Source organism: Rhinoderma darwinii, chromosome 6 (genome assembly GCF_050947455.1).
Source record: "Rhinoderma darwinii isolate aRhiDar2 chromosome 6, aRhiDar2.hap1, whole genome shotgun sequence".
NCBI classification, from domain to species: domain Eukaryota; kingdom Metazoa; phylum Chordata; class Amphibia; order Anura; family Rhinodermatidae; genus Rhinoderma; species Rhinoderma darwinii.
This window is the reverse complement of record NC_134692.1, coordinates 8,064,576-8,087,240: the sequence shown is the minus strand read 5'-3', so window position 1 is coordinate 8,087,240 and position 22,665 is coordinate 8,064,576. Positions and strand designations below refer to the sequence as shown.

The 22,665-nt window shown below is 43.3% G+C and overlaps 1 protein-coding gene across 1 annotated transcript; it reads left to right on the top strand.

The window, feature by feature from the left end:
- The first annotated feature begins 2,121 nt into the window (after positions 1–2,121).
- CYP27C1 (cytochrome P450 family 27 subfamily C member 1) lies at positions 2,122–22,402 on the top strand. The gene is made up of 9 exons (XM_075831048.1): positions 2,122–2,412; positions 9,869–10,059; positions 13,977–14,176; positions 14,311–14,520; positions 14,612–14,775; positions 14,869–15,035; positions 19,957–20,035; positions 20,456–20,659; positions 21,593–22,402. Exons 1-9 carry the CDS (start codon positions 2,122–2,124, stop codon positions 21,707–21,709), a joined length of 1,623 nt encoding a protein of 540 aa, XP_075687163.1. The 3' UTR covers positions 21,710–22,402.
- The last annotated feature ends 263 nt before the right edge of the window (positions 22,403–22,665 follow it).

Here is a 22,665-nt window from a genome sequence, read left to right as displayed (position 1 = left end):
TCATTACGATGAGCATAAAACACACGGCGCAGAGGCCACTTGACACCTCCATAAAGACGACCCCACGCTGAACCCAAAGTGACACCACAAATTTTCCAATATTGATGCTGAGGTCACAATGTGTCACCCGCGGCCTCTCATTGTTTCCTGCCGAAAAAAGAAAATAATTATTGTAGAATGGCCGATTTGACATTTTTGGGTTTCAGTATAACGTATTCAGAGCGGATAATTTCCGTGATGTGAATATATAAAGTGTGAACATTAATAGGATTTCTAGTTTCCTGCTTAGGGCTGAAATTACTCCAATCACAGCCAAACCCCCAAAAGATAGATAGATAGATAGATAGATAGATAGATAGATAGATAGATAGATAGATAGATAGATAGATAGATAGATAGATAGATAGATAGATAGATAGATAGATATGAGATCGATAGATAGATAGATAGATAGATAGCTAGATAGATAGATAGATATGAGATCGATAGATAGATAGATAGATAGATAGATAGATAGATAGATAGATAGATAGATAGATAGATAGATAGATAGATAGATAGATAGATAGATATGAGATAGATAGATATGAGATAGATAGATAGATAGATAGATAGATAGATAGATAGATAGATAGATAGATAGATAGATAGATAGATATGAGATAGATAGATAGATATGAGATAGATAGATAGATAGATAGATAGATAGATAGATAGATAGATAGATAGATATGAGATAGATAGATAGATATGAGATAGATAGATAGATATGAGATAGATAGATAGATATGAGATAGATAGATAGATAGATAGATAGATAGATAGATAGATAGATAGATAGATAGATAGATATTAGATAGATAGATATGAGATAGATAGATAGATATGAGATAGATAGATAGATAGATAGATAGATAGATAGATAGATAGATAGATAGATAGATAGATATGAGATAGATAGATAGATAGATAGATAGATAGATAAATAGATAGATAGATAGATAGATAGATAGATAGATAGAGAGAGAGAGATAGATAGATAGATAGATATGAGATAGATAGATAGATAGATAGATAGATAGATAGATAGATAGATAGATAGATAGATAGATGGATGTAATTGTGTGTGGGTGAATGGGTGATGTGTGTGGCAGAGAGGGGCATTCCCTCACCTGGGGCAAAGGTTCAGTTTTGTGCCCCCATTCCTGTATCCCAATATCCTGGCCAATACAAAGTGTTTTGTTTGCTCCCAGCCTCCGAGGAACATGCCCCAGTACCCCCCTAACTATGTACCAGCATTTGAAGCCTCCGTCGCACAATCCGTCATTTTTGCTGGACAAAATACTGACAAAATAACGGAAATTGTAGCGAGATGTGAACAGAGTCGACTACGCTATTGCTTCTGGAAAAACGACGGGTCCGGTGCACAACAGAGACAAACGGAAACCATGGGCACCGGATCCGTCACCATTGAAATCAGTGGTGATGGAAACGTGTCAGTTTGTGTCTGTTCAGGGTCCCGTTCTGACGGAAAGCTCCGCGGGAACGTCAGAACGGGACCCTGACGCAGACGTGAACAGAATATTAAACCAGAACACAAGAAAAGATCAGAAAGTCCTCGTGTCTGCGCTCAGCCAATAAAGGCGCAGGATTGCCAACCGTCCATAAATTCCCGGACAACCCATAAAAATAGGCGACTTCTTCCCAGTGTCCGTGTAACAAACTGACGCGTCCGTGCTTTTTCTGACGTTGTACAAGTCGGTGATTGTATTTTTCGTCCTCTGCTCCCGCGGAGACGTCGCTTTTCTTTTATTACTTTATTGGGGTTTTGCAATTTGTCCATCAAATTCTTTCGCTTTTGCAATTTTTTTGGGCAAATTGTCCAGAAATAAGAAAAAAATCAGTTTGGCAATACAAAGGGTTAATGAAGAAAAAAAAGGTGAAGGCAAAAACCAGTGTCTCAGTTCAGGAGGGGTTAATGCTGGGGGAGGGGGGTCTGAGCTGAGGGGTCCCCCTTGTGCTGGGGAAACGACATGAAGAAGCCATTGATTGCAGCTCTGTGACCACCCCCCTTCCTCCTGAGATCGGGGGGGAGGGAGTCTTTAATAATGGTGTAAGCTGATGCCCGGGCAGTCTGCAGCGGAGCACCAGGCAGAGCAGAGGGGGAGGATGGCTCTGCTGGGGGGGAGGCTGCAAGTTTTGGGGCTCTGCAGGAGGGGGGTGCACAGACTCCCCAGTATATGGGCAGCAGGACAGGCTGTCAGGGAGGAGGTGGGGGGCACCGAGAGAAGGAGGGTGAGGAGGGGGGAGGTGCTGGGCAAGAGTCTGAAGGAGATGCCAGGACCCAGCACCCTCACCAACCTGGTGGAGTTCTTCTGGAGAGACGGGTTCAGCCGCATCCATGAGATCCAGGTAATGGGGGGCACATGGGGGTAACTTGTTACTCTGTTTACAGGGGTGGGGGGTTAGGTTTCTAGTTCTATGTAAAGATTATTAGGGGGGGGGGGGTGTATGGGGTTAATGATCTGTATCTGCTTGGGGGGGGAGGTCTGTATTTTGGGGCATTATGATCTTTTGGAGGGGGCTTATTGTGATTTGTTATACTGTGACTTCTGTTGGTTTCCGGATGGGACAATGTTTTTTTTTTCTGGGGGGGCATCATCAGGTGTCATTGCTGAGAGTAGGTGGGATCCTCAGGTGACTGGCACAGGAGGGGTTAATGCTTGTATGTTGGGTGCCGGGACCATGTGTTTGGAGTCTGCTGTCATGCTGGCTGAGGGTGCTGGAGGGGTTAATAGTTGTAATTAACCAGTTAACTCTTTCCTCTCCCGCTCCCACGTGTTCTGATCTGAAGTTATACAACCAGGGGCGTGACGTCCGTATCTGCTGTCACCGGGCCCCGCCCCCTCATGTGCTGAGTAATGGAAGGGGGCGTGGCTGCCGAGTGTTTATATACAGCGAATCGTTACATAACAGCAAGTGCAACATTGTAACAAGTACAGCTGTGACTGTATCACACATTAGATGCGCTGGACTGGATCCTGCATGAGGGGCTGAGATACGCTGGGCAGGATCCTGCATGAGAGGCTTAGATACGCTGGACAGGATCCTGCATGAGAGGCTTAGATACGCTGGACAGGATCTTGCATGAGGGGCTGAGATACGCCGGGCAGGATCTTGCATGAGAGGCTTAGATACGCTGGACTGGATCCTACATGAGAGGCTTAGATACGCTGGACTGGATCCTGCATGAGAGGCTTAGATACGCTGGACTGGATCCTGCATGAGAGGCTTAGATACGCTGGACTGGATCCTGCATGAGAGGCTTAGATACGCTGGACTGGATCCTGCATGAGAGGCTTAGATACGCTGGACTGGATCCTGCATGAGAGGCTTAGATACGCTGGACTGGATCCTGCATGAGAGGCTTAGATACGCTGGACAGGATCCTGCATGAGAGGCTGAGATACCAGGATCCTGCATGAAAGGCTTAGATACGCTGGGCAGGATCCTGCATGAGAAGCTGAGATACGCTGGGCAGGATCCTGCATGAGAAGCTGAGATACGCTGGGCAGGATCCTGCATGAGAGGCTTGGATACGCTGGACAGGATCCTGCATGAGAGGCTTAGATACGCTGGGCAGGATCCTGCATGAGAGGCTTAGATACGCTGGGCAGGATCCTGCATGAGAGGCTTAGATACGCTGGGCAGGATCCTGCATGAGAGGCTTAGATACGCTGGGCAGGATCCTGCATGAGAGGCTTAGATACGCTGGGCAGGATCCTGCATGAGAGGCTTAGATACGCTGGGCAGGATCCTGCATGATAGGCTTAGATACGCTGGGCAGGATCCTGCATGAGAGGCTTAGATACGCTGGGCAGGATGCTGCATGAGAGGCTTAGATACGCTGGGCAGGATCCTGCATGAGAGGCTTAGATACACTGGGCAGGATCACCCTATAAGGGTATGTTCACACGCTTAAAAAAAACTGCTCAAGAAGTGACATGCGCTTCTTTTTACGAGGCATTTTTTTACGCGGCCGTTTTTGAAACTGGCCGCGTAAAAAACGCCCCGTCGGAACGAAACACCGGTTTTCCCATTAAAATAATTTGGCAGATGTTTGGAGGCGTTCAGCCCCTGTATTTTTAGCTGTTTGGAGGCTGAAAATAAGTAGTGTGAACATAACCTTTGAGGCTCAAATACACTGGGCTGGATCACGCGATGGGAGGCTTAGGTCCTGTTCACACAGAGTATTTTGCAGACAGAAAAAATGTGCCTCAAAATTCCTTCAGGAATTTTGAGGCAGATTTTGACCGGCCTGCCCTTTCTTGCCGCGTTTCTCGGCCGTGGACATTGAGCGCCACAGGCAAGAAACGCTTTCTCGGTCTCCCATTGGTTTCAGTGGGAGGTCAGAGACAGAACCGCGAGAAGAAAGAGCATGTCACCTTGTTTTTTTAAATCTGAGAGGCGGTTTCGGGCTTTTTTTTTTAGTGCTTATTCCGACGCGGTTTCCGCATCAAAATCAGTGGAAAAAAAACCTCAGTGTGAACAGGGCCATAGATACGCTGGACTGGATCACACATTAGAGGCTTAGATACACTAGGCATGATGACCCGATGAGGGATTCGATACACTGGGCAGGATAACACAATGAGCGGTTAGATACGATGGGCAGGATGACACTGAGGGGCTTGGATACGCTGGGCAGGATGACACTGAGGGGCTTGGATACGCTGGGCAGGATGACACTGAGGGGCTTGGATACGCTGGGCAGGATGACACTGAGGGGCTTGGATACGCTGGGCAGGATGACACTGAGGGGCTTGGATACGCTGGGCAGGATGACACTGAGGGGCTTGGATACGCTGGGCAGGATGACACTGAGGGGCTTAGATACACTGGGCATGATAACACAATGAGGGGTTAGATACGCTGGGTAGGATGACACTATGAGGGGCTTGGATACGCTGGGCAGGATGACACTATGAGGGGCTTGGATACGCTGGGCAGGATGACACTATGAGGGGCTTGGATACGCTGGGCAGGATGACACTATGAGGGGCTTGGATACGCTGGGCATGATGACACTGAGGGGCTTAGATACGCTGGGCAGGAGGACACTATGAGGGGCTTGGATACGCTGGGCAGGATGACACTGAGGGGCTTGGATACGCTGGGCAGGATGACACTGAGGGGCTTAGATACGCTGAGCAGGATGACACAATGAGGGGTTAGATACGCTGGGCAGGATGACAAGATGAGGGGCTTGGATACGCTGGGCAGTATGACACTGAGGGGCTTGGATACGCAGGGCAGGATGACACTATGAGGGGCTTGGATACGCTGAGCAGGATGACACAATGAGGGGTTAGATACGCTGGGCAGGATGACAAGATGAGGGGCTTGGATACGCTGGGCAGGATGACACTATGAGGGGCTTAGATACGCTGGGCAGGATGACAAGATGAGGGGCTTGGATACGCTGGGCAGTATGACACGATGAGGGGCTTAGATACGCTGGGCAGGATGACACTATGAGGGGCTTAGATACGCTGGGCAGTATGACACGATGAGGGGCTTAGATACGCTGGGCAGGATGACTCTATGAGGGGCTTGTATACGCTGGGCAGGATGACACTATGAGGGGCTTGGATACGCTGGGCAGGATGACACTATGAGGGGCTTGGATACGCTGGGCAGTATGACACGATGAGGGGCTTGGATACGCTGGGCAGGATGACACTATGAGGGGCTTAGATACGCTGGGCAGTATGACACGATGAGGGGCTTAGATACGCTGGGCAGTATGACACGATGAGGGGCTTAGATACGCTGGGCAGGATGACACTATGAGGGGCTTAGATACGCTGGGCAGTATGACACGATGAGGGGCTTAGATACGCTGGGCAGGATGACACTGAGGGGCTTGGATACGCTGGGCAGGATGACTCTATGAGGGGCTTGTATACGCTGGGCAGGATGACACTATGAGGGGCTTGGATACGCTGGGTAGGAGGACACTATGAGGGGCTTAGATACGCTGGGCAGTATGACACGATGAGGGGCTTAGATACGCTGGGCAGGATGACACTATGAGGGGCTTAGATACGCTGGGCAGGATGACACTATGAGGGGCTTAGATACGCTGGGCAGGATGACACTATGAGGAGCTTGGATACGCTGGGCAGGATGACACTATGAGGGGCTTGGATACGCTGGGCAGGATGACTCTATGAGGGGCTTGTATACGCTGGGCAGGATGACACTATGAGGGGCTTGGATACGCTGGGCAGGATGACACTATGAGGGGCTTGGATACGCTGGGCAGTATGACACGATGAGGGGCTTGGATACGCTGGGCAGGATGACACTATGAGGGGCTTGGATACGTTGGGCAGTATGACACTATGAGGGGCTTAGATACGCTGGGCAGGATGACACTATGAGGGGCTTGGATACGCTGGGCAGTATGACACGATGAGGGGCTTAGATACGCTGGGCAGGATGACACTATAAGGGGCTTAGATACACTGGGCAGGATGACACTGAGGGGCTTAGATACACTGGGCAGGATGACACTATGAGGGGCTTAGATACGCTGGGCCGGATGACACTATGAGGGGCTTAGATACGCTGGGCAGGATGACACTATGAGGGGCTTAGATACGCTGGGCAGGATGACACTATGAGGGGCTTAGATACGCTGGGCAGGATGACCGGGTCCTCGGCGGTTGTTCTGCAGGTGACTTTGTGCTGCTGCTCTTGTCCTCCTTTGTTCTCTTCTTCCGTGGCGTGGACAGGTGGTCGCTGGCTCTGGGGTAATCTGATCCGCTGCTTCCCTGTCTGTACCTGCACATTCATCAGGGACTTGTCTGGAAATAGTTCCCCCGGATTAGAGGAGATGTGGATGATGGGTGTGGTGGTGCCGGGGAGCGCTGTCATTCTGTGTGAGATGATTGATTTTCTTTCATTTGGAAAATACAAAAATAAACAAAAAAAAAACCTCCAGACTTGATTCTGAATGTGAGCGCCGTACAGGACGCCACGTCCGAGCGGAGATCTCCGTGTCCAGCGCCGTACGAGGAGCTGGCGTGTCGCTTTAGGGGATGTTCACACGACCTATTTTCAGACGTAATTCAGGCGTTTTACGCCTCGAATTACGCCTGAAAAGACGGCTCCATTACGCCGGCAAACATCTGCCCATTACTTGCAATGGGTCTTACGATGTTCTGTTTCCACGAGACTTTATTTTATGCGTCGCTGTCAAAATACGGCTCGTAAAATTACGGCTCGTCAAAAGAAGTGCAGGACACATCTTGGGACGTTTTTGGAGCCCTTTTTTCATAGACTCTCTTGAAAACCGCTCCAAAAACGGCCGTAAAAAACGCGAGTTGCTCAAAAAACGTCTGAAAATCAGACGTATTTTGTTAATCGTGTGAACATATCCTTACGGCCGCCTCATTGATCTCGCGACACACTGATCCAGAACCTCTTCCATAGCCGCATATTTTTGCCACTTTTTATTTCTGCAGCTGAGGGTTTGTTACAATTGTATCCAGTCTTCGCAATCCTCTTAGGGCTAAACAAATCTGCATCACAAATCTCTCTCCTGTCCTGATAGTTTGTTACAATGTATCAGTGCAGGTAAAATGTACCAGCCTGGAGTCCAGACTATTTAGCTCACAGAGGATTGGGAGAAATATTATTAGATCAGGATGGGGTTTCATTGCATTTGCTGACAGCAAGCAGAGATCTTCAAAATGGTGAGGAACTGAAACTTCGTCAATTAGAAAGTAGCGGATCTTCCTCATACAATGATTAAACTATCTGAACTGGACAATCCCTTTAATTCCTAGAAAGTGTTTGTCCGGTTCTCGTGTCTGGTTTTCCGTCTTGTGACGTTTCGTTTCAGCGGTTAATTCTCCTTGGTTTCCGCTGGTAACGGCGCTCACCAGGCGCTGGGATACGGGAAGAATGCTGAAATATTTACAAAATGACTTTATTTCCACGCTCTCACGTTTAGTGTTCGGATTTCCTGGGCCGGTTGCCAAGCAGCTGCCTCGCCGAAATATCCTCACAAAACAGACAAATTCAATTCCTCAGTCACAGACAAATCCTTCCACCAGAACATCTAATAAAGAAACGCTAATGGCCGCCATCACACTGCCCATTGGGGTTGTCACCCAGACTGCTGCATATTCATTTTGCATTGCTATATCCCCTCTTTCCCACTTCTCTGCCTGTGTCAGTCTTCACTTTAGTCCTAGCATTCTATTCATGAAAAATGTAGCTCTTCCCAAATATATAATCTCCCTCTCGCCACCTCGTTACTTGGCAAATCTAAAGTGAAGTTACTCAGGCAGCTGATTTAAAGTGACAGTACATGCTTTGAGCGCACACACCAGATGTAGAGCAATTGATGTAAAGTTTTTCATTCAGCAGAAAAGACTTGGGAAAAATAATGCAACTTCTATATTTCATATTATATTACATTTTATATTCTAATATTCCGACACCCATAATTACAGTTTCTGCATCTGTTGAAGCCTGAGGAGCTTGAACTCCACCTTGGAAAGAATGACGCCACAAACCGGAGAGCCACGTGCGGTTCCCTAATATATTACGTCTACAGAAATATCTTGGCTTTTTCCATTTCCCACTCCCCTTTCCACCCAACCTCCTGACTCTTCTCACACCTGCAGCTTCCCAGTTACAGCTGCAGCATGGATCATGTTGGGTTCATACTATAGAGCGAGAGCGCCCCTTGGTGGACAGTACTTTAACTGCATCCTGGTGCCGGAAGTCTCAGCAGAAATTATGATGCAGGTTTCGTAGGGTGTAATGCAAGAAATCTGAAAAATATTGAATGGCGCTGATGTTGACGAGACGGGAACCGCTGGTAATCGGCACAACCTTAAAGGGGTATTCCGGTGTCTTCAGATAAAGGTTCTTCTTTGCAAAATAAAAAGTTGTACAATTACTTTCTGTATTTTCATATTGATTTCAAGATCTCTGCTTGCTGTTATTCAATAGCAACATTCATTGTTTGTTTCTAGTGGGTAAATGGACACACAGGTGCAGGATCGTTTCAGTTACTGTGTCTCGTAACGAGCCGTACACCTCTGTGTCGATCTTAGAATTGTACCCACTGCGAGTAAACAAGGTTCCTGTTGAACGACAGCAAGCAGAGATATTGAAATCCCATGAGAAATCGATGCAGAAAGTATATAAAAAAAAATAGACCACTCCTTTTTTAAACTTTTGGGAATTTTTTTTCTAATTAAAGGGAAACTCCAGTTATAACCTTAGTTTTCTACGGTCTCTGGTTTCTAAATAATCTGATATCCGGTAGCATGTGTGAGGGCCATTGCATAGCAACAATTCAAGCGTTCGCCAGGTGACCAATGCAGATCTTCTTAGCGTTGTGTATTCTGCAGTTGTCACTGAATCTCCTCCGGCTGCTTCCTGTAGATGTTGTAAGACTTCTTATAACCAATCATCTGCGTCCCTCCCTGCAGTGGGCTGGAGTTTGCTCTTTGCCTGTGACATGCTGCATGCTGCTGCACATTGCACAGTCTGCAGCCTCTCCTGTGCCTTACACCTGCATCTGTGTCTCTCCAACATCTTGCTTACAATTTGGGGTGATCTATATAAATATTGCTTCTGACATCATGGGACATCTAGTAACCAGAGCAGCTGACTGCGTTCCTACATTCAAGATGGCGGATATCAGCTGGATTATTCTCCTCAAAAAAGTTGCTGTTCTAATGTGGGCGAGGTTATGGATTGGTCAGAATGATTTTACATCTGCCACTATCTCCTATTATAAGCGCGAACCGGTTATAAACTACGTTCTCTCCTTTTGCAGCAAAAACACATCCGTGAATATGGCCGTATCTTCAAGTCGCACTTCGGTCCTCAGTTTGTCGTGTCGATCGCTGACCGAGACATGGTTGCTCAGGTTCTACGAGCTGAAAGAGATGCCCCTCAGAGAGCCAATATGGAGTCCTGGCAGGAGTACAGGGACCTGAGAGGGCGATCCACAGGCCTCATATCTGCGTGAGTTCTCATCCTGTATAGCATCATGAGTAAATGACTGGCGATGGGCAGACGTTACCTCTATTAGGATCTTATTACTCTCATCCTGTACTGAGTTACATCCTGTATTATACTCCAGAGCTGCACTCACTATTCTGCTGGTGGAGTCACTGTGTACATACATTACATTACTTATCCTGTACTGATTCTGAGTTACATCCTGTATTATACTCCAGAGCTGCACTCACTATTCTGCTGGTGCAGTCACTGTACATACATTACATTACTTATCCTGTACTGATCCTGAGTTACATCCTGTATTGTACTCCAGAGCTGCACTCACTATTCTGCTGGTGGAATCACTGTACACATACATTACATTACTTATCCTGTACTGATCCTGAGTTACATCCTGTATTATCCTCCAGAGCTGCACTCACTATTCTGCTGGTGGAGTCACTGTGTACATACATTACTTATCCTGTACTGATCCTGAGTTATATCCTGTATTATACTCCAGAGCTGCACTCACTATTCTGCTGGTGGAGTCACTGTGTACATACATTAATTATCCTGTACTGATCCTGAGTTATATCCTGTATTATACTCCAGAGCTGCACTCACTATTCTGCTGGTGGAGTCACTGTGTACATACATTACTTATCCTGTACTGATCCTGAGTTACATCCTGTATTATACTCCAGAGCTGCACTCACTATTCTGCTGGTGGAGTCACTGTGTACATACATTACATTACTTATACTGTACTGATCCTGAGTTACATCCTGTATTATACTCCAGAGCTGCACTCACTATTCTGCTGGTGGTCACTGTGTACATACATTACATTACTTATCCTGTACTGATCCTGAGTTATATCCTGTATTATACTCCAGAGCTGCACTCACTATTCTGCTGGTGGAGTCACTGTGTACATACATTACTTATCCTGTACTGATCCTGAGTTACATCCTGTATTATACTCCAGAGCTGCACTCACTATTCTGCAGGATTTAGAGATGATATCTTCCAGAATTCCCTGCTTGTTAGTGTTTTAAGAAAGCTTGCTCTGGTGATTTGCCTTTAGCTGTTAATATATAATTAAAACCAGAAAATAAGCTCAAGTTATACCAGCACGCTCCGTATCACTATATACAAGAAGATGTATAACTTATACCAGCTGTACATATAGAATTATATACAGAAGATACCCAGGTTATACCAGCATGCTCCATATCACTATATACAAGAAGATGTATAACTTATACCAGCTGTACATATAGAATTATATACAGGAGATGCCCAGGTTATACCAGCATGCTCCATATCACTATATACAAGAAGATGTATAACTTATACCAGCTGTACATATATAATTATATACAGAAGATACCCAGGTTATACCAGCATGCTCCATATCACTATATACAGGAAGATGTATAACTTATACCAGCTGTACATATATAATTATATACAGAATATACCCAGGTTATACCAGCATGCACCATATCACTATATACAAGAAGATGTATAACTTATACCAGCTGTACATATATAATTATATACAGAAGATACCCAGGTTATACCAGCATGCTCCATATCACTATATACAAGAAGATGTATAACTTATACCAGCTGTACATATATAATTATATACAGGAGATACCCAGGTTATACCAGCATGCTCCATATCACTATATACAGGAAGATGTATAACTTATACCAGCTGTACATATATAATTATATACAGGAGATACCCAGGTTATACCAGCATTCTCCATATCACTATATACAAGAAGATATATAACTTATACCAGCTGTACATATATAATTATATACAGAAGATACCCAGGTTATACCAGCATGCTCCATATCACTATATACAGGAAGATGTATAACTTATACCAGCTGTACATATATAATTATATACAGAAGATACCCAGGTTATACCAGCATGCTCCATATCACTATATACAAGAAGATGTATAACTTATACCAGCTGTACATATATAATTATATACAGAAGATACCCAGGTTATACCAGCATGCTCCATATCACTATATACAGAAGATGCCCAGGTTATACCAGCATACTCCATATCACTATATACAAGAACGTGTATAACTTATACCAGCTGTACATATATAATTATATACAGAAGATACCCAGGTTATACCAGCATGCTCCATATCACTATATACAAGAAGGTGTATAACTTATACCAGCTGTACATATATAATTATATACAGAAGATACCCAGGTTATACAAGCATGCTCCATATCACTATATACAAGAAGATGTATAACTTATACCAGCTGTACATATATAATTATATACATGATATACCCAGGTTATACCAGCATGCTCCATATCACTATATACAAGAAGATTTATAACTTATACCAGCTGTACATATATAATTTATATACAGAAGATGCCCAGGTTATACCAGCATACTCCATATCACTATATACAAGAACGTGTATAACTTATACCAGCTGTACATATATAATTATATACAGAAGATGCCCAGGTTATACCAGCATGCTCCATATCACTATATACAAGAAGATGTATAACTTATACCAGCTGTACATATATAATTATATACAGAAGATACCCAGGTTATACCAGCATGCTCCATATCACTATATACAGGAAGATGTATAACTTATACCAGCTGTACATATATAATTATATACAGAAGATACCCAGGTTATACCAGCATGCTCCATATCACTATATACAAGAAGATGTATAACTTATACCAGCTGTACATATATAATTATATACAGAAGATACCCAGGTTATACCAGCATGCTCCATATCACTGTATACAAGAACGTGTATAACTTATACCAGCTGTACATATATAATTATATACAGAAGATGCCCAGGTTATACCAGCATGCTCCATATCACTATATACAAGAAGATGTATAACTTATACCAGCTGTACATATATAATTATATACAGAAGATACCCAGGTTATACCAGCATACTCCATATCACTATATACAAGAACGTGTATAACTTATACCAGCTGTACATATATAATTATATACAGAAGATGCCCAGGTTATACCAGCATGCTCCATATCACTATATACAAGAAGATGTATAACTTATACTAGCTGTACATATATAATTATATACAGAAGATACACAGGTTATACCAGCATGCTCCATATCACTATATACAAGAAGATGTATAACTTATACCAGCTGTACATATATAATTATATACAGAAGATACCCAGGTTATACCAGCCTGCTCCATATCACTATATACAAGAAGATGTATAACTTATACCAGCTGTACATATATAATTATATACAGAAGATACCCAGGTTATACCAGCCTGCTCCATATCACTATATACAAGAAGATGTATAACTTATACCAGCTGTACATATATAATTATATACAGAAGATACCCAGGTTATACCAGCATGCTCCATATCACTATATACAAGAAGATGTATAACTTATACCAGCTGTACATATATAATTATATACAGAGGATGCCCAGGTTATACCAGCATGCTCCATATCACTATATACAAGAAGATGTATAACTTATACCAGCTGTACATATATAATTATATAGAGAAGATACCCAGGTTATACCAGCATGCCCCATATCACTATATACAAGAAGATGTATAACTTATACCAGCTGTACATATATAATTATATACAGAAGATACCCAGGTTATACCAGCATGCTCCATATCACTATATACAAGATGTATAACTTATACCAGCTGTACATATATAATTATATACAGGAGATACCCAGGTTATACCAGCATGCTCCATATCACTATATACAAGAAGATGTATAACTTATACCAGCTGTACATATATAATTATATACAGGAGATGCCCAGGTTATACCAGCATTCACTCTTCTTGGTTTCTATCTCTACAGGGAAGGTGAGAAGTGGCTCGCCATGCGCAGTGTTCTACGTCAGAAGATCCTGAAGCCCAGGGATGTGGCCGTTTATTCCGGGAGAATGAATGAAGTTGTTGTTGACTTGATCAAGAGGATCCAAATCCTCAGATCGGAAGACGCTGATGGTGAAACGGTGTCCAATGTCAACGACCTCTACTTCAAGTACTCTATGGAAGGTAGCGCTTCTGTCACCTTGTAGATCCTGGAATTGTGCTTGTAAAAGTGTTTTTATATTTTTTAAGCTTTTGATGGTAAATTTAGCTTCCTTTTTTTGCACCATTTTCTGCAACGCTCCTGCGCTGTCCTCCAGCTGTGGCCACCATACTGTACGAGTGCCGGCTCGGCTGCCTGGATAACCACGTCCCCGAGCAGACCCTGCAATACATAGAAGCGCTGGAGCTCATGTTCAGCATGTTTAAGACCACGATGTACGCCGGCGCCATACCAAAGTGGCTGCGCCCGTTCATTCCTAAACCCTGGGAGGAGTTCTGCCGCTCCTGGGACGGACTCTTCACATTTAGTAAGAGTAGAACATTGATATCAATTATTATAGACCAATTTTTTTGTTTGATTTATTTTTTACATTTTTTCTTTTTTGTTTTCATCTACAGGTCAAATCCATGTGGATAGCAAACTGAGGGAGATGGAGTCCCAACTGGAGAAGGGGGAAGAGGTTAAAGGGGGCCTCCTGACGTCACTACTGATCAGTAAAGAGCTGTCTCTGGAGGAACTCTACGCCAACATGACGGAGATGCTCCTTGCCGGAGTCGACACGGTAATCTGGGTTTCCCCAGGGTGGGTGGGTGTCATGGGGTGCAAATATTTAACCACTTATCTTCTGCTATCCGTATTTTTCCTTGTCCTTCAGACCTCATTTACTCTTTCTTGGGCGACCTACCTACTGGCCAAGAACCCCCAGATCCAGCAGACGGTCTATAATGAAATTGTTCAGAACTTGGGCAAGGATGTGATTCCCACCGCAGAGGACGTCCCCCGGCTGCCGCTAGTGAGAGCCGTGCTGAAGGAGACGCTGAGGTGAGAGGCTGGAGCCGGCAGGTGATCCTCCACCTATCGCAATTTATGTCTTACTAATCGTCTTAAAGTGGAAAATCCTTAAAGGGCCTTCTACATTTTCTGCTCTTTAGTAACGATATAAGCGGTAACCGCGTCATATAAATCTTGTTTGTGTTTGTATCGTCTTCCAATATTATAAATGCAGCCAGCAGTGTAAAGAATGGCGGTTTTTCATACTCCTTATGGCTACATCTAAAGTCCTATACACATCTATTATATTTGGTGTGTGTGTGTCTATATATATATATATATATATATATATATATATATATATATATATATATATATATATATATAGAGAAAAATATAGAGCGCAGTAACGGCACCAGGACTTCAAGATAGATGAAAGCAAAAGTGGATTTATTTCACCTCAACACAGCAACGTTTCGGTTCAACAGGAACCTTTCTCAAGCCATAACAAACTGAATAAAGTGTCAAGCATTTATAGGAGGAGCATACATCAATCGATAATAAAGCAATTATATGTATAAATCCATCAAAACATGTATAGAGCATATGTAAATATTAAATAAAAGCATTTTATACAGTGCACATCACTCTTCCACTGTGAAATATATAGGAAAAATGCAATATATATACAAAATGTGGTCAAAATTACAAGAGATACTGTAAATGAGGGCAATTTCGGATAATTGGAAGCAGGCAGAGGCTAATTGCAATATAGCACACATGTACTCACTGTAAATCAATCTGTAGAGAGAATGGAAAGTGCGCCCGACACACACATGTGTGTGTCTAATGCGCATGTCCCAAGATTCCACTCGGCCCCCTGGACGACCTATTGTCTCGGGGAGTGATTCCCTATTTGTCCCAGCTGCAACATTTTTGGATAAAATTCTTAGGGAATTTGCTATTGGTGCAGACTCCTATATCAGGGACACCTCGGACTTCCTGGTCAGGATTCAGGATTTGGTGATTCCTGACCGGTCGGTTCTGGTTACCCTTGATGTAGGGAGTCTGTATACCTCAATTACCCATCAGGAGGGTATTGATGCCTCACTCTTCTATCTAGAGAGATCTGGCTTTTCTGACGATAAAATTGGGTTTATTCGATCGTTATTGGAATTTATTCTTGTGAAAAATTACTTTTTGGTAGGAGATACCTTTTATCTACAGAAAAGAGGAACGGCAATGGGGTCCAATGTGGCCCCTACATACGCCAATATTTTTATGCGGAGTATTGAGGAGGGCCTTGTCTATGTGTCCCACCACTTCAGTTCAGTACTGCGGTGGTGGAGATACATAGACGATGTCTTCCTCATATGGACCGGTTCAATGAATCAATTACAGGAGTTTGTTACATTTCTAAATGATTTAAATCCCACAATAATATTTACCATGTCTTTCTCTACAAGTTCTATTGAATTTTTGGATACTCGAATTTCCATTATTAACAATAGATTGGTTTCTGATCTGTTCTCTAAAAAAACTGACAGAAATAATCTCTTACATTTCACTAGTGGGCATCCAAGTATGCTGTTAAAGTCATTACCCTATAGTCAGCTTATCAGAGTTAAAAGGGTGGTGAGTCAGGAGGATAAGTTATCCTCAAGACTCAACCAAATGTGTAAGAAATTTTCAGATCGGGGTTATCCAGACTATGTATTGGATCTCAATAGACGAAAGGTGGATTTGTTGGATAGGCAAGACCTTCTTAGTGGTCAGACTGCTACTAAAAAGAATGTTCGGTTGCCATTTATCTCCACTTTCTCCTCATTAAGCCCACAGATTGGTGGGATTCTGAGGAGGGATTGGAAGATGTTGGAAAGAGCTCTTCCGAGGGTTACCGAATTCCGGGAGAGGCCTATGATGGCTTATAGGAGAGGTAAAACACTTAAAAACAGTGTGGTTAAGGCCGATATTGGGTCGCATCGGAGAAACCAGATGTTTCTGGCCCCCCCGAAATATGGGTGCTTCCCATGTCTTGGTTGTAACATCTGTGATATGATGATCAAGGGTGGCATTTTTAATCACCCACATAATGACCAACCTATAAATATCAAAGGTTTTTTTACGTGCCAATCATCGTATGTAATTTATCTGCTCAGCTGCCCCTGTGGTCTTCACTATGTTGGTGAGACCACTACAGAGGTACGCCTCAGGATAAGAAATCACAAATCAAACATCAAAACTAAGAGACAAGATCTACCAGTATCGAGACATTTTGTTGAGAAGAAGCATAGTTTATCACAACTGAGATTTAGAATCATTGACTCGGTGCCTCAGCTTAGACGTGGTGGTGACAGGGGGTTAATGCTCAAAAGAAAAGAGCTCGAGTGGATTTTTAGATTAGAAACCATGTCTCCTAAGGGGTTGAACATAGAATATCCTTGTGGCCCACATATTTGAGTTAGTGACTATGTTTTCATTTTCTCCCGTGGACCTATAAAGATAGGATGGGTTGGCGTTCTCAAAGGTATAATTTGTGTCTGTTATGTATAGTTCAAGTGAGGTCCTATGTTGACCTTCCTTGAATATACATACTATATTATATATTTTATATATTTCTTTTTAAACTTGCATATTTTGTATATTAATGCACTTTTTCTCTTCTTTTTTCCACGTTTTAGATACATAACTGTGTGTTAAGCAATTTTGAGAGATATTGGAAAGCGGCAGAAGTTCTTCTCTTCTCTCTTTTAAAAGCACCAACGTTACACTTGGAATATATTTTTGTAGGGCTCTTTTGAGATAGCTAAATTCAACTATAACCTAGAAGTACTGTGTATCCGGACCATACTGTTGCAATGCGGTTCATGTATGTAATTCCTCCCAGATAATTCTAATAAACGTTAGTTCATTTCTCCATTTAAATATGGGTCCAATGTGTTTCTCTTTGCTACACTATTCTACTGGGATTATTTGATATCCATGTTTGGAGTGTGTATTTTTCCTTTTATATATTATACGTAGCAGTCCCATTAAGTGATTATAATCACATCATATTGAGAGAACATAACGTGTAGATTTGGTTTTTTACCACTAGGGGGCCATATACTGCATTAGCAGCACTGCATCTATGTACACATATGCATTTGGTATAGTTGTTCTATTTTTATGGACTTATATCGATATGCTTTTATGTGGATGGACAAGTGTGTCCTAGTTTCTGTTCCAATCCAAATTTGGACATTATGGTATATACAGATATTCATAGGTTCTTAATTAATTAGCTGTATCCCGGCTGGCGCATGCGCAGGAGCGGTGGAACGCAAGCTCCGCTGTGGCGCGTGCGCAGTGGGAACCTGTTGTCTGATGCGGTCCACCGGATATAACATCCGGTTTGGGCGCCATCTTGGGACATGCGCATTAGACACACACGTGTGTGTCGGGCGCACTTTCCATTCTCTCTACAGATTGATTTACAGTGAGTACATGTGTGCTATATTGCAATTAGCCTCTGCCTGCTTCCAATTATCCGAAATTGCCCTCATTTACAGTATCTCTTGTAATTTTGACCACATTTTGTATATATATTGCATTTTTCCTATATATTTCACAGTGGAAGAGTGATGTGCACTGTATAAAATGTTTTTATTTAATATTTACATATGCTCTATACATGTTTTGATGGATTTATACATATAATTGCTTTATTATCGATTGATGTATGCTCCTCCTATAAATATTTGACACTTTATTCAGTTTGTTATGGCTTGAGAAAGGTTCCTGTTGAACCGAAACGTTGCTGTGTTGAGGTGAAATAAATCCACTTTTGCTTTCATCTATCTTGAAGTCCTGGTGCCGTTACTGCGCTCTATATTTTTCTCTATTGGATTTTGGGGAATTGATTCACCCCCAGGTAACGTGCACATGGCCTGATTTGTTATAGCATTGGAGTGCTGTGTTCATCTACTCTGGACTGTATATATATATATATATATGTGTGTGTGCGTGTCTATATGTATGTATGTATGTATGTATATATGTGTGTGTGTCTGTATGTGTATATATATGTGTGTGTGTCTATGTATATATATAATATGTGTGTATGTATATGTGTGTATATATGTATATATATATATATATATATATATATGTGTTTGTGTGTGTGTATATATGTGTGTGTGTGTCTATGTATATATATATATAATGTGTGTGTGTGTATGTATATATATATATGTATGTATGTGTATAATATTAATATATATTTCACTGGGGGCGAGACTTTCATGTTTACTAAAGTTCTGTAATGCAGTATATCTAATATAAACCAAAGGAGAAAGTGTGCGTGTACTGTATCCATGACAACCAGAACAAAAACCTCCATTCTTTATACTGCAGGCTGGATCCAGAGAACTGGAAAATATAAACAAGGTTTTTATTACAAAATGTCTTCAGGATTTCATGTCTAAACTGCTTTATTTATAAAAATGTATAGACATAGATTCAGGCAATGCTCACATGTTCCTATGGGGTGCCAACATTTTAACTTTTTATATGTTCTCTTGCTTCTATCAAAGTACGGTGACTATCTATAGTTCAACTCCCCCATACGCTCATCATAGAAAATAGATATTTTTCTAATTTAATCTCTATGCGAGTGGCTGATCCTATTGGTTCCCTCGGGATAAGCGGCAGCAGATATGTTGGGCAGCCACTTATCTCCCTTTCATATTAAAATAAAACTCTTGGCTGAGCCAAGTGGACATGTTCATAGGGGACTCAGTCCTGATGGGCGAACAGATAATGCACGGAGAAGATGATTCATGTTTCCAGCCCGTGATTGGCTGATTGTATTTCTGTTCCTTGTACTGGGGCAATGGGCCTGACCTGCTAGATAATGGGGGGGGGGGAGGGGGGCGACCTGACCATGCAGGAACCGTAACTCTCATCATTGTGACTTTCTCTTTTTTACTAGGTTATTTCCAGTTCTACCAGGGAACGGCCGAGTGACCCAGGACAATATGGTTATCGGAGGATATTTCATCCCTAAAGGAGTGAGTGCTGAGTAATAATGACCCCCCCCCCCCCCGTCACTTGTAGAAGCCCCTACATTACATTATTTAAGGCCTAAGCTGCGCACAATGGAAGTATTTTATATCTTGGGAAAGCTGGGTGACCTGCGATATGGCCGCCATTAGACTCCTGACAAATCCGCAAGAAATTCTCCTGCTCTTGCAGACCTGTGCAGGAATCTGGGAAAGCTGAGTGACAACCCTTGTGAGAGTTGTATTGCCAGCCTTATCAATTGCCACCCAACTTTTCCAGAAAAATATAGGGGGTGACTAGAATAGAATTTTTGCCAGAAGGGGTGAGATGACCGGTCACCCATAGGGTGTAATTCAGCCCTGGCCACAAGTGTAACTAGACCTTGTCTGTGGGGTATAGACCCAAGTGACGACCTGTGTGTACCCCAGACCCAGCTGGCGTTGTGCCATTATTCCACCTCCTATGATGAGGACTACTTCTCGGTGGCAGAAGAATTCCGGCCGGGTCGCTGGCTACGGCACGGACACCTGGACAGAGTCGAGAACTTTGGCTCCATTCCCTTTGGCTACGGAATCCGCAGCTGCATCGGAAGGAGGATCGCGGAGCTGGAGATTCACCTGGCGCTTATACAGGTAGACGGAGACGATAAGAGTCCAGACTGTTCACTTCAGCTCCAGGACCCCAGAGCAAAATCTGTAACTGGGCCCCCACCTGACATGTTATATCTAATACTGGTGTCTTATAAGACGGAGGGGCCCTTCGCTGCGACCTGTGCACCTACAATCCTGGCATAACCCTGCTATAGAGCGATTACCATCACAATCGATATTAAAGGATTTGTTCATATTAGACAAGCCCTGGTTCTGCCCTGTGCATGCTGGGTGGATTATGGGGTAGGATGGGGGGGATATTCCTTGGTGCCTTGAAGGACCCCCCCCCCTCTTAGTCAAAGTCCAGGACTGCATAAAGTGGCTCTATTCTGGAGGGTTGACAATGGGCATTGATTTAAATAGGTGGCTTGTAATGCCTTTTAATTCCTGTAGGGGCACTGTTGGGCATGTGTTGATTTTTAACTTGCAGTTTCCCCTTTAATATCAGCTGATCACAGGTATTTTGGTAGCACGACCCCCACCAATCAGTTTGCCTCTGTAATGGATTGTCCAGGCCAGCCGACCCCTTTAACATAACTTATCCATTCATTATTCTTGAGTCATGAGGAAAAGATCTTGTAAAAAATAAATTTCGCTAAATCCTTTTTAGTTTTATTCTGAAATGTCCCCCCATCATTCTAAGTGCCATTAATACCATTAGAGGGCGCTCACTACTTGGATGTATACAGCTCCGTCCCTTTTCAGTAAGCTCCCCCTAGTGGTCATCAGAATATTATCATGTCATTTGTCTACGCAGCGGATTTGGAGCTCTGTATCGGCATAAATGGAGCTCCGACCGCTATATTGATATATTTTGGACCGAATTAGGTTTAGAAAAACAAAACCATAAGTCCGCTAGAGATCTCCAAATTAAATCGCTTGGGCCTAATTTTCTGTCTCCACATTTTTTCTCAGCTCCTCCAGCAATTTGAGATCAAAACCTCCCCAAAGACCCACCGTGTCCTTCCAAAGACACACGGACTGCTCTGCCCGGCGGGGGCCATCAACGTACGTTATACGGACCGTGAGTAAGGCTGGACCCGGACTGTGACCAAGGGGCGATCTCTAGCCGCTGTGCCCGCTGTTACTGAAGGACTACAACCTCCATCAGGAGGATTCTTTTTAAATCCGGACTTGTGATTTCTTTTTTTTTTTAACGTTTGGCTCCGGAAGAGGAGCCTTTTATATGAAGGAGATTGTGACGTCTATTCTGAAATGCAACAATTTACCTTGCACTTTCCATGTGCCGTACGGAGGAGCCGAGAAATCTGCCCGAGGATAGAAAGTGGGTGCATTCCCAGCACCCCCCTAGTGAATTGGGCCCCAGAGACTTTCCGCATTATCGGAGCACATACGTGATACGTTTCGATGTTGCAGATTATTGTATAGAACATTTTTTCGTTGTTTTAGTTGAATATTGTAAATCTCCCCAAAAGGGATTTTAATTTTAAAGGGGTTTTCCTGTTCAATGTCAATAAAGTTCAATCATTGTATAATGAAAAGTTCTGTCCTTGTGTATCAATTCCTCAACATGTTCAAGATCTCTGCTTGCTGTCAGTGATAAACATTGTCATGAAAACCTTCTGTACGAGGCTAAAAACAGACTTGGTTTTACTCACACAGCTGAAGGTTTGTTACAATTGTATCCAGCTGGAGAGTAGCTATGGGTGCAGAGGTAGCAGTCGCACCTCAGGGGCGTCCTAAAGGCTCCTCTTCAACATAAGACGCTGGTGAGTGGGGGGGGGGGGGGGGGGGGGGGGGGGCTGTTAAGGCACATGGGCTTCAGGATACATCTCTAATGTCTGACCTCTGCTCCATCCTGATAGTTTGTTACAATGTAGCAGTGCAGGTAAAATGTATCAGTCTGTGGAGTCCAGGCTGTTTACCTCACAAAGGATTGACTAGTCTGGATACAATTGTATCAAACCCTCAGCTGTAAGAAACATTAGATCTATAATAATGTGTTAGTGGTCCATTCAGTGACCGCA

Excerpts from the sequence above, each read along its gene's own strand:
- CYP27C1 (XM_075831048.1), top strand. The coding sequence starts at position 2,122 with ATGCCCGGGCAGTCTGCAGCGGAGCACCAGGCAGAGCAGAGGGGGAGG. Across the intron at positions 2,413-9,868 it reads GCCGCATCCATGAGATCCAG|CAAAAACACATCCGTGAATA; the intron begins GTAATGGGGGGC and ends CTCCTTTTGCAG. Across the intron at positions 20,036-20,455 it reads GATATTTCATCCCTAAAGGA|ACCCAGCTGGCGTTGTGCCA; the intron begins GTGAGTGCTGAG and ends TGTGTACCCCAG.